This window comes from Syngnathus leptorhynchus, chromosome 4, assembly GCF_054491065.1.
Source record: "Syngnathus leptorhynchus isolate UIUO chromosome 4, UIUO_Slep, whole genome shotgun sequence".
Taxonomy (NCBI): Eukaryota; Metazoa; Chordata; class Actinopteri; order Syngnathiformes; family Syngnathidae; genus Syngnathus; species Syngnathus leptorhynchus.
The window spans coordinates 6,952,019-6,964,645 of NC_141198.1; the positions used below are offsets into that span (position 1 = coordinate 6,952,019).

General features: G+C 41.9%; 1 protein-coding gene across 9 annotated transcripts in view; it reads right to left on the reverse strand.

Annotated features, from left to right (window-relative positions):
• Positions 1-12,627, reverse strand: part of fbrsl1 (fibrosin-like 1) — a 227,704-nt gene that overhangs the window by 14,039 nt on the left and 201,038 nt on the right. For all 9 annotated transcript variants that reach the window (XM_085910590.1, XM_085910596.1, XM_085910595.1 and 6 more), the window contains 2 exons: positions 1,602-2,016; positions 778-1,034 (listed from right to left, as the gene is read on the reverse strand). In XM_085910590.1, coding sequence (XP_085766716.1) covers positions 778-1,034; positions 1,602-2,016 — 672 coding nt within the window. The remainder of the gene's footprint in view (positions 1-777; positions 1,035-1,601; positions 2,017-12,627) is intronic.

Here is a 12,627-nt window from a genome sequence, read left to right on the forward strand (position 1 = left end):
CCATAAATTATTTCTCCAAAGTTGAAATCATATAAATCAAATGTCTTGGTAGATCGAGGCTCTAAATCCATTTCACATTACTTTTTTGTTTATATATATTTTTGTCTTTTTCATGAGTTAGAATTAATTTGGATTTTTTTGCTACTTACTTTGCAACTCACCTCCAACTAATCCAAGTCATGGATAATAGAATAGCATAGAGACATTGTTCAACTTTATTGTCCAGGTATTTATAGAACTTGTGTTTATGCTTAGGCCTGACAAAGAAAGGCTGTGGTTGTTACACGTAAAAGAATAAATCTTGATGATTTTTGATGAGAACTACTCTCCTACCTTAAACTTAAATTAGGAATTTGTCTAAATGCTGAAGGTTTTAGGAGCCATGTTAGCCATGGAGCCTAAAACAGTAATCCACAAACTGGATGGTGGTAATTGACTTACGACTGATTGGTCAGAATGACATTTAGGCATACTGTACTGTAACCACCCACCTTCCATTTTCAGTGGCGTTTTTGTTGTTGCTAAATGTACTTTTTTTTTTCTTCCTTTTACAATTTGATGAAGATTGCCGAAAAATTGCAATCAAAATCTACACATGCATTATTCGATTTTATTTTAGAAATATTTGCATGGCCTCAAAGCCCCAAAAAGTCAAAGTCATAACTTAACAGGGCACTGTTGTCAGTATTCAATGTAGTGGGATTATGTTGAAATATACTAACTAACACCCCAAAGTAAACAGTATTTTTATCTGTTGTGAGGCGTTTGCAATATTACCTGGGTAGGGGGTACCCGCAGGGTGCCCGGGCACCACTAAACTGTTGGTAGGTAAGGTTGGTGGTGGAGGCAGTGTGGCTGGGGTTGCAAACATGGCCGAATGGCGATGTGCCGGGCTCCGTAGGGAGGAATAGTGTGAGGTAGAGAGGTTGGCTATGGACAGAGGCAAGGTGGGGGCCGAGGAGGGCAGCCCACTGAGTGGGTGATGTTGAGATGGAGTGAGGTGGTGTTTAGGCAGAACAGGACTGCTCTGGTGGCTGAAGATAAAGATGACAGAATACAAAGATTCAAGTTCAAGTGTTTGATTAAATGACTTTACATTCAAATTAGTGGCATGATGCACTTGTGTGGAAATCGATAACATTTTCAATCAAATGATAATAGTGAGTTGACAAGAAAGCTAATGCAATAAAGTCTCTTCCAGAGGTGAGGGAAGACGGCGCTGACATTTAAAAGGAGGAAACGGTTAAATGAAAAACAGTAAATCTTGCACGGGTGGCTGAAAATCAATTTTGATGTGAAAAGTCAATATTGTGTGGTGAATGTGATTTTACAGTATCTCGCCGCTACAATACACGACTTTGGAAAATGTTATGGTTTTACTGCATTGCATGTAGCATTTACGAGGACAAAGAGAGAAAATGAGGCTGTAATGCACAGGAAGTATAATGGAATAAGCTCATGTTTCATACTGAGGGTGAAGAACTCCACTAAATACATGTTGCAGTTATTGTGTAATAATTTTCTCAGGTCATAAATGGAGGATAAGAGCTTCTTGTCTTTGACACAGCTCTGTAACCAATTTACACCTCATTAACACCTACCTGATGTCGTGGAGGTTGTACTGCAGCGGATGGTGCACTTGATGGCTTATGATTGGCCGGGCGTGGTGGGGATGTGGGGGTGGATGGACGCAGGGCTCCTGCTGTGAGTGTAGGTGAGGAGGGTAGAACTGGGGTGGTGCCCTCAGCAGGCAAGGGGAAGGGACAGGGGGTGGACCTTGCGGCTCCCTCTTGACGCCGAGAGGAGACGAGGTCAGGAGGCGAGATCGAGGAGGTTCCGGGGGCGCCGCAGCTGCAGCGGGGGCCGGAGAGCCCGTTGGCGCTGACGCCGGGGTAGGGCTGGGCAGCGGGGGTGCAAACGGCACCTCAATATTGTTCTTTTCCCGATTGCGCTGAAGACCAGACGCTTTGGTTGAGCTACAACTCTTAGACTCAAGACTCTCATTCGCTGGCACACCTGAGAAGAGACACAAAACCACTGTGAGAATAAAATGCATGACAAAAATGTAGACACATACTCGACTGATTATGGGCCAAAGGGCTGCAGCTGATGATGGTTTGGAGATATTTGCCAAGTCAGAGGTCAACAATGTACAATGAGAACTAACTCTGATTGTTGCTAGACGTTTTTGTTACAATGTGGATGCAGAGAACCACACTGACGATGAGCAAAACTTAGTAATTTTGCTGATGCCCTAATGTCTCCTTTTCCAGATTCCTCATGACTCCCTCCTCTTTGGTTCTGTTAAGTGTTTAATCAGGTCATTTTCATGCTTGACTATAATCAGATGATCCAATTTCTCCTTGCTATCCAGTCAGCATGAATAAATCACAGCTAATTAAAGTTAAATGTCGGCCCCCTATTCGTAGCTTTGCTGAGCACACAATCAGGCATGAAATTATTATGTTTCGATTGCGCTGTAAAGAGACACCGTGGCTTCACTGTCCACGTTTCTTCGTGCACCCGGATATGATCTTTCAGAAGATTTTGGAAATGCCATTAGAGGACTATGGGAACTGCCTGAGAACTACTCCAACGTGTTTTCACTCTTCACTACTGGCTCTTCAGCGAGCCTTTATAATTAGCACTCCAACAAATTATCTTTCTTAAAAAAAAACAATCGAACATTGGAATTATCTACAATTCCAGCATGGGAAACATCCCATGTCTATACACCTTTCACTTTCTTATCATTACTAAGCCCTTGAATCATAATGAAACATATGTGGCAGTCTGATTAACCCAAAACAGAAGCCAAGTTTGAGACCGTAACATCAAAATTCAAATTTGAATTTGTTTTAAGCACAGGAACAAACTTGTTTCTTTGAAAAACACAGCAAAACATCACGAGAAACAGACACGGATAGAGAATACGACTTTTCGCCTTGCTTATCCTCAGAAATGCTGCAGTTCTTTTCTCATTAAGGGACTCGATTAAAATACTGCGCAAGTACTTTCAGTGAGTATAACGGCGCTAAATAGATAATTACAAAGGCAGTTCAGTACTTAGATTTTTTTTATTAAGTCATTCCACCCCCTCTCTTGCTCCTTACTATTAAAATAATGCAGAACTAAGACGACCTAAATTGTGACCATCTCAATATAAATTCCTAGATCCAGGCTTACATTGACCCGCATGTTGAATAGGATATGGGGTTTGGAATAAAAGTAAGCAAAAAAAAAAAAAAAGAGAGACATAATATGGCACATAAGAGGCAAAAAAGCAATTATTCTTGGTCAAAATGTCTTCATTGGGAGATGTTGCCATGGCAATGTGATCTTTCAGACACAATGCAACAAGGCGAGTATTAGAAAAGTAAGTCTCACCAGAAAGAAAGAGCTCTAATACGAATGTGAAGCCACAATGAGCAATGCAATATCGTAACGATGATTCTAATAGGGTCTAATAGGGGGAAGGAGGTACGTATCTACTTCGACCAATATAACCCTCATTAAAATCACTCTGCAAGTCAAGACACCCATAAATAGGCGGAGACAAAATTGAGTACAGACAAAAATGAGGCTACAATTGTAACTTTGCTCAACAATGCTCATGCGCATTGGCATAGAGCTTATAGGCACCGTAAGCTACATTATTACTGTTAATATCAAGCATCATTTCAAATATGGATAAAATTGTCATGGAACAAATTAACTGTTACATTTTCTAATAACTCACTGCTAAACCATCTGTCAAATAGCACTCATAGGCTTTCACCAAAGTAGTAAATTTGGCATTGTTCCGTTTATCTGTTTCTCTGGACAAGCACCTTCCTTGAGGTCATGTACTGATAAAACAGCAAGCGTATTGCAGCCGACAGTTGTGCGTTACAAATGCTGAATGAATTCTCTGTAAACCTAAGCAGCTAGCAGCTGGTAGGAGTGGCTAAAACAGAATGCCCCCGTCACAGTCACCTAAAGCCCTCCAGTGAACTGGGCTAACGCATTGAGGGGACAACGAAAAGTCCCTTGGGGAATGTTGCAAGCCTGCCCACCAGATGACTTTTCATGCTAGTATTGATCTTTTCATAGTTTTGCCAGGGCTGTGCACTTGGGAATTGGGCCTTTGCCCTATGTGCACGTGCCTTTTTTTGGAAGAGTACAGCATAGGGGGTTGAAAGGGTGGGAAGATTAGGGGGACAAATGAAAGGAGCAGACGGACAACAGGGCATTGAGCTTCCCTAGAAATGACTAATGTGTCCAGCGGGAGACGTGAGCCCCGTGTTGCTTCACAGCTGTTCCAGCCTTCCACACCCTTCACTTGTGACCCTCTCTTATCCCTGCGGTACAGATGCACAAGCTTGCACAAATACAGAACAATGTTGTCTTTGCCAAAGAAAATTTTCTATCTCGAACGATTGCGAAAGTCCTGCGCCTCAGTTAGACTACAATAAGCCAGTAGCCATCATCAAGACTAGATCAATTTAAAGGCGTGCTGCCACATTCCATTTCAAGAACAAAAGGTCAAAGCCCCGAAGGGCAGTACTACATACGAATATTCACCTGGCTTTGAATACAAAAATGGTTGCCTTTGAAAAGCATTCCTTTTGAAGCAATTTTCAATTTATTTCTAACACACGCATTACTAACTACAAAATGGACCCAACAACCTTATGAATAAAGCTGCAGGAGAATAATTATGTACCTCTGAATGAAAACTTTTACAAACAAAGCTGAGCATGCAAATAAGTGTATTCCATAAATCACTTGTCCACGGTTGAGACCACGTTGTCTCATACAAAAGACAGGGAAACACAACCTATATGCAAATAGCTTCCCCCCCATCCCCGATTAGAAACGGCCATATGGAAATTATTCCTTTTGAAAAGAGAGGGTGAGAACACCGAGAGTCAAAAGAGGCTTAAGGCCACCGGGCGCTCTCATTTAGTAGGCAAACAGGTGGTTGACTCCATTCATGGCAGCACTGATGAGACGAGGCCATGAGCGGACAGATATTTAAATAAACAGGGATATCGGCTTAAAGATGTTGCTGAATAGTATGTGAGAACTCATGCTGCCTTGATCCCTACCCTGCCTGCTCTGGTTGGCAGAATATTTCAATGCTCCTTGATGGAGGAGCGCTTGATGACTTGGTTTATGCTCCTCTCTTGGCAAGGAAACTTCACAGAGCTCAGTTCCTAGAGTAGAAAAAGGCACGGAACTTCCCAGTCAACGCTAAATGCTAAAAGACAGTCATATGAAAGATGTGAGTGTGTTCAACCAAAGAATTTAACATTACACGAACAGAAGGGCTGAGCAAAATTGAATGGCCATAATGCCAATATTAATATCATTAGAGAACTGTGTAATGGCCTGCTTTCCTTCACACTATTTAATCTTCCTAAAGTGTCCCCAGGCTGATAACAAGTTGCACCAAGACAATGTTTTTTTTTTTTTTTCAAATTACATTAATAGGACAATGGACAAGGAGGACTCTGGCCAAGATAGCTAAAGACAAGGGACAGCTGGGACATTTCAATTATTCCGCTGTCTTTCCACAGCAACTGACAAAAGGATACACTCCTTTTGTCATTTGGCAGCAGAATGGAGATGGGTGTTAAGCTGTAACACGTTTACAGTCAAAGCCCAGGCATACATTAAGAATCCAATGTTCATTTTAGTGAGCTGGCAGCACAAGCTGGGCTGAATCCACTTCTCAGGCTCATATCAGATCCCAGTTCTAACTGTGACCATATGGTGTGCAACACAGATGCCATCCACCTCTCATAGTGCATTCGTGGGAGAGGGCGGGGAATAGAGAGAGAGCGAGAGAGAGCGAGAGAAACAAGAAGAGGGGCGGAGATGTTAACCGTCCAAATCATTTTAGATCATACACAGTCCAGTGGGTTTAAAAGCAAAGTTAAACCTTCATTAACCCTTGCTATGAAGTGTTACAGACAAGCAATAAACCTTCACACTCCACTTGCCGGCTCAACCCTTAATCGCTGTCTTCCCCTCCCCCCGAAGGACAGTTTCAAGCAATGTTCACGTGTTCCAGGGACATCGGCATCAGTTTCAGCTTCCTATGAACATAGTCAGGTCGTCTGAGGTCAGTGGCACTATGCTCGCCTAAATAATAGGGGTACATCCTCCAACTTTTAACAGAAAAGCACGGTTGGATGGTTGTTCAGCATGGCCCACCCTGCCAGCAAGGAATTTGACCCTATTGACTGTCACTGACCCCAGTGATCCCTCTTACCTAGAGGCTTCTGTGGGTTAATCGCCAAAGGCCAGGGAGAGTGATGCCTGCTGAACCTTGGGGATAGGTTTGTTTTGAAAAGAAGGGGAGTTTTCAGGAGTTATTTGTTAAATGCTAAAAACACTAGCTTATCATTTGATTAATTTGCATGACACGGCAGCCCAGTAGACTTGAACGCCGTGGCGACAGCTGTCTGAATTGATTATGACAATGGACATGGTGCTACAATTATGAAGGTGACTGGAGACAGCGCATGCCGCTTCTGATAAAGGACTTAACTAGAGCCTCCTGTGTCATGGGACACCGGTGGGAGGACAGTGGCAGTCTCCCTGTGTCTCCTATTCATTTAAAGACCTTTTCAGAATCTCTCCACAGGCTATTGCGGAGCACCGTGTGGGCTGTAGTTCTTCAGCAACGTGTCAGCTTTGCTTAAGCTTTCATAACGCCTTAGCAGGATCACTTTGGTCCTCCACAGGAAAGCATCCACTATTAGCCCACCAACCGGCTCACAATCTGCAAAACGCAGTAGGAAAAATGATAGCAAGGACAGGAAGAAGAAAGAATGACACGTAAAAGCTACAAAAAAGGGAGTGTTTACCTACAAGTCCAAGCAAAGGTGGAGAGGATGAGTGCTCAGCTATGTAAACAAATGTTGCTTTTCAGTCTTCCTTCGTGTATGAACATGTATAAAGCCTATATGGCACTAAGTGGATATAATATTATCTTTCAGTGCCATACTGATTACTTATCAATGGAAGGGAAATGGTTGGCTGAAAATCCATCAACAAATCCTAAGTGGCATGACAGTGGGCTGAAAGAGCCTGCATGTTTTTCTTTTCCTCCTCCCACGTCTCCATTTTCACTCCATAGTCTGAAAGCAACGCAACAATTGGGAGCTGACAGCTCCGCACCATTCACTATATCTCGCTCATTGTTTTGACATAAGCAGGCATTGCAATTTAGTGCCAAAAGGAAGAGTGGAGCAGGATAAATAGCGTTACGGACTTAGTGTTGAGTATCACAAGCTGTGCCTGGGCTACTTCTGTTTTTTGATGACTTTTGAAAGCGAGGAATGTAGACGTTACCATCGTTTTCAATAGCGTGTTTTTTTTCGTGGGTATTAACTAATTGAAGAAGGCAGCTAGTACTCGTGATGACTGATGTCTATTGCACAATACATTGACCATGGACATAACCTAAGGTACGTATGTCACAGTATATTTCAATTCGGTGCAAAAACAGGCTCACAATGAGCGGGACTCTCTTATCACACTGATGATTTTATATATATATATATATACAGCTCTGCGTTATCCCACATAACCGCCACTTTGGGATTTTAATGTTTTAGTGGGGTGCAAAATATGAATTTGGACTCACAAATTGAGATGCGAAAGTGCTTATTTCAAGGCTTGCTGCATAATGTGTCAGGGTTGTAGAAATTTGTAAGGCGCCATTCTCCAGCTTGATTGGCAAAAGAGAGAATGACAGAAACACTGTAAAGGAGAAAGAGCTACAGGGACATGAATTAATCCAGCGAAATGGTGGGGCAGAGGGTGGTGTCAGGTAAATGAACAGAAACAAGAGCCAAACGTTCAACTCTGAAAACCAAGTCACATCAGTTGATTAATTTCAAGGGCACCGTATTTCACTGTGATGTTCCAAGTGTGAATCTAAGTGAAGAATTGATTTGTGTGTTGGCATGCCAGTATGAAGAAATGTGTGAACATACGTGTGAGTATGGTCAAAGAGGGCAGGGTGCAAAGAAAAACAGAAGAACCCATTTCTGTGCAAGATGAAACATGATGCCAAAAGAAAAAAAAAAACACTCACACACGAACACATAGTGTTTCTGACAAATGTCAAACCAGGCAAAACGATGCCAAAACAAAAATAAAAAAACAAGACAAAACAAATTCGCTTGACATATTTCAGACAGCAGGAGACAAAACAACACTGAAAGCATTAGAGGGATTCAAATGAAACCCTAGAGCGTGTGACTCACTTCATGAAACTGTGTCGAAGCGGAGATGCCACACCACATCAAACCTTGTAAACTCTTGTCAAAGCCACCATTCTCTGTTTTGCTGCCAGCTCTTAGATTATTGTGAAGGTACGTGATGGGAGTGTCACACTTGAGAGTGTGTTTTAAGTACCATAAACTATCGAGACCCAGGTGGCCCATTCTGTCTGAAAAACAACACTGCACTTCTGAGACTCCAGTGACACCTGCTACTGGGATTAGGTCAGCAATAGGCCAACCTGCCAGCAAATGATGCGGTAAGGAACCTATGGACTCTTTGGCAGTTGCTGAGGGGTCAACATCCATACATGGGAGATGTGATACCTTAAATGTTTTTGGAAAGTCCAGGATATTATGGTTTTCATGGTTTAACTTCATGGTACACCTGGAAATACAAGCTAGGAGCAATGAAAGAAAATATGGCATCGGCCATCCTTTGCAGAAACAATTACTTTCTCTCCTCTGGGAAGTTGATGCACATGATTTCAAGTGTCTACTCAGCCAGAAGAACATTTGTATGGTCAGAGGTCACTGATGTTGGATGAGAGGCCCTGGCTTTCAATATCCAATGTACACATTCACTGCATTTAGAGTTTGTTCCCCAAATTGTTCCCTCGAAGAGAGTCATCTTGACTGAATAACAGATTAATATACAAAGCTACATGCACAAAGTAAGAAAGAGGGAAGACGAAAGGAAACTGAGAGAGTGGGAGCCATTTTGGATCAAACCCTCTGCTTCTGATTTCCGTGATTCCTCTTTGCTTCCCAAAGCAAACAGCCTTATAATCACACTCTTGCAGCACAAATCCGACCCCCATGGAGGTTGGACCCTATGCTCTGTTGACTGGGGTATTACAGTTAGTCCGAAGCCATAAGGGGCCCCTCCACCAAGGCCCAGAGCGGGGAATTTAACGGTAGCCAAAAACAACACTAAAACAGATGACTGTTTGATTATTGTAGGAGACCACACGGTGCATGCTTTTTGAAAGCCTTCCCTGAACTGGCCAAAATGGAGGCCCCTGTGTCTGAACGAATTACAACCTAACCTACTTAACAAACACAAGGATGATTAATTATGCATTTGCCAAGTGAAATATGGACGTAATATAAGCTCTTTCTCCACGAGTTAAGTTCAGGCCTCTGGCTGGGCTCTGCAATAGTAAACCTTCCCTAACCTCCCCCCGCTCCCAAACATACAGTTTAAGTCCAAGCCTGTGGTATTGCTTTCAGACTGAGTGGCTCTGATAGCCTACTGACAGAAACGTGAATGTTAATGTTACAACTGTAAAGGTGTAATGCTAGGCGCTAGGGAATACTAAATAAACAGTGAACAACAACCATCCATCTGGAGGTACTTGGAAAGTAAATTATGGACAGGCTGGTGGTATGTCTTTTTGATTAGGGATCTGCTCGCTGGGTTCCACTCCTTTTCTGACGCCTCTTTGTCACTGACTTCTAACGTATGGGTTTCGTCATAAAATCGAAAGAAATGTATACCCTCTCTGTTCAAACCAATGCTTTTCTAATCTGAGAATAGCGGATTAACATTTTCATATCACCACAAGTATGTCTTGGCTGACACCCGTCCCTTTTCCAATGATTGAACATCATCCAAGCACTGTGTTTGGCCACCATTTCCCACCATCTGTCTACATAAATGGGTGTTGAGGCTTCATCTGCAAATAACAGTGGTTCTGTACCACTTAACAAAACTGATTTTAAAATGTGCACAGCAGAAAATACGAGGTGAAAGTAATGTGTAGGGAAATCCCCATTTTATGGAGTGGAGTTGTATAATCAAGACAAAACACTAAAGCGATCACAGGCAACAATTTACATGTAATGCCTGACAGCAGTGATAAGACAGATACTGGTCATGTATTCTTCCAAGTAAACAATGAATGCTTTCTCTACTGTAGTTGGCTGAGTTTCAACTGAGGAGTAGAAGGAGAAAGAGGATTAAGATGTGAAAGATGATGTGCAGAGAGCTTGTGCTCTCTGCAGCTATCTTTTCTCAATTCTCCTCTATCTTTGCATACAATCCTCCAAAAGAAGCAGTGTTCTATTCATTTTAGAAGGAGGCACTTGTGTGTTTACATGAAGTCCTTTCTTTCATAGCAATGGAGCATCAACTCCATGAACAAGCCTGATGTCTCTGCATGGATGGATTTAAGCAGCGGGGAAACAAATAGAAAAAATACATATATTGTTTTTTTTTGTTGTTGCAACAATTCATTGTTGCTTCACACAAGTTAATCAGTTTCAATCCCGAGTTTCATTAAACAACCAGAAGAGGTAATAACCTGGACTGATCACCTGTTAATCAAAAATCAGATACAGTGGCGCCTTGACAGGAATGAGCCCATCTATGATTTTTTCAAGAAACAATGCTGCTGTTTTTTTTTATGCACGAGCATAAAGCAAGACTAGAGATAAGTGAGCTCGTTTCCTTCCGAGACGCAAAAAGTCTAAAGATTTGCACAATGTTATGTTAAGACAATTACAGGTAACGACTTCTCAATTTCAAAACCTGTCGATAAATTTGATAATCAATTAGTTGTCGATGAATTAATTGTTCCACCACTAATCTCAAGGCACCGTTGTTCTGTATGTAGAGCAATGTAGCTAGATTATTTTCTTCACACTGGTCACAACCGCTACAAGTTTGCCTAAATATGTTCATGGCTCGTTAATGTGTAATTGCGCTTTCTCCACAGCTAAATGTGGATCTATATAACAATCGATAAACACACCGCCACACAGAGGCCTAATCATTTTCCCTTTTTGTCACCCATTTCTGTCACAACAGCTGATCACAGGTTTAGATGGAGGACAAAGACTGATAGGAGTAACTGACGGATGTCAAGTATTCTGACGTGTAATACCTAACAGCCACTGAAATAGATTGACCTGACCCAGTATACTGAGCAGGGGTTAAGTTAATAACTCATGCACACAACTGCAACGTCTCTAGTACAGTATATCAGAATAGGATAAGTAAGTAAGTAAGTAAGTAAGTAAGTAAGTAAGTAAGTAAGTAAGTAAGTAAGTAAGTAAGTAAGTAAGTAAGTAAGTAAGTAAGTAAGTAAGTAAGTAAGTAAGTAAATAAATCAATAAATACATTAATTAATTAATAAGGAGAATGCATTTGAATAATGTACTGTCGCCAACCTGCTGGTGGATTTTTGCAAGACTGCGACAGCTTTTTTACTTTGTGACCCTGAAGGTATTCGTGACTGATTAGATGAGTGCATCGGGAGGTTCAGGAAGAAGAGTATTGCCGTGTACCTGCTGGAGGCAGCTTGACGGTAGAGAGAAATGCAAGTCGGATATTTTTGTTCTGTTCTGACAATAGGAAGAAGAACTATTCCACCCTTTTCTAGGAAGATTTGATTTGAAGGTTTTTGAATGACACTCGTAAATCCCTAAGATATTGTGGGTTGACCTAGAGTCTAAAGCCACTGTGGTGAGGAATCCATAGAGGAGGGTGAGCCCATAGATTAGCTTTAAGCACTTGCCTTCAACTGAGTTTAACTTTGGACACCTCACCTCCTCTACCAGTTCATGCTGGAAGATGAAACACCAAAGCCTGCATTACAACGCCAGTTTTGAGCTGGCAAAAGGAGATGGACAGCCATTTAAAAATGGCCAATGGAGCAAATACTACCAATGACCTCTTCCTGATAAATTATTATCAGTTTTCAGAATGCATCAGTTTGTCTATGTTAAAACACTGGTGAGTTTGTTTGCCCAACATGTCTGCTCTGAAGTAATCTTGCCCATCGGCCCACACTTTCTATCTACCTTTGCTCTATTCTAACTGGATGAGGCAATATAAAAATGGATTAGTTGGTCAAGAGGTCATCTTCCATTCAGTCTTTAATAGATGAGAGGCAGCAAAAGGTGAATCATGACCACTGAGGTTAGTGAAACATTACACTGACCTGGCCAGGGGAGAGCTGCTCCTACGAATACAAACATGCTCTCTCATCTACTTCAATATGCCTGAGTTGCTCTCAATCCCCCTGCACCTGACCTTGCTGCTCCCTTTTTACTATCCCTACTCTGTTCACTGACATTCACAATCCAGACGGTGCAAATGGCGTTTCATTTTCCTGAAAGCTTGAGCTGCAAAGAAAGGAGGAAACAGATGAGTGGGGGAGACCATAACACTTTTATTGACATGCAGCAAACGTTTATGTTCGAACAAAGGCCATATACCTGCCGATAGGCAGTAGATTCGATACAGAGACTATGGATTTGCCTTTTTTTTCTCCGTTGTAAATACAGAAGAAAATAAAAGCTTTGCCAGTTTTCAGAACCAACTGGTTTTCATTTTTAAAAC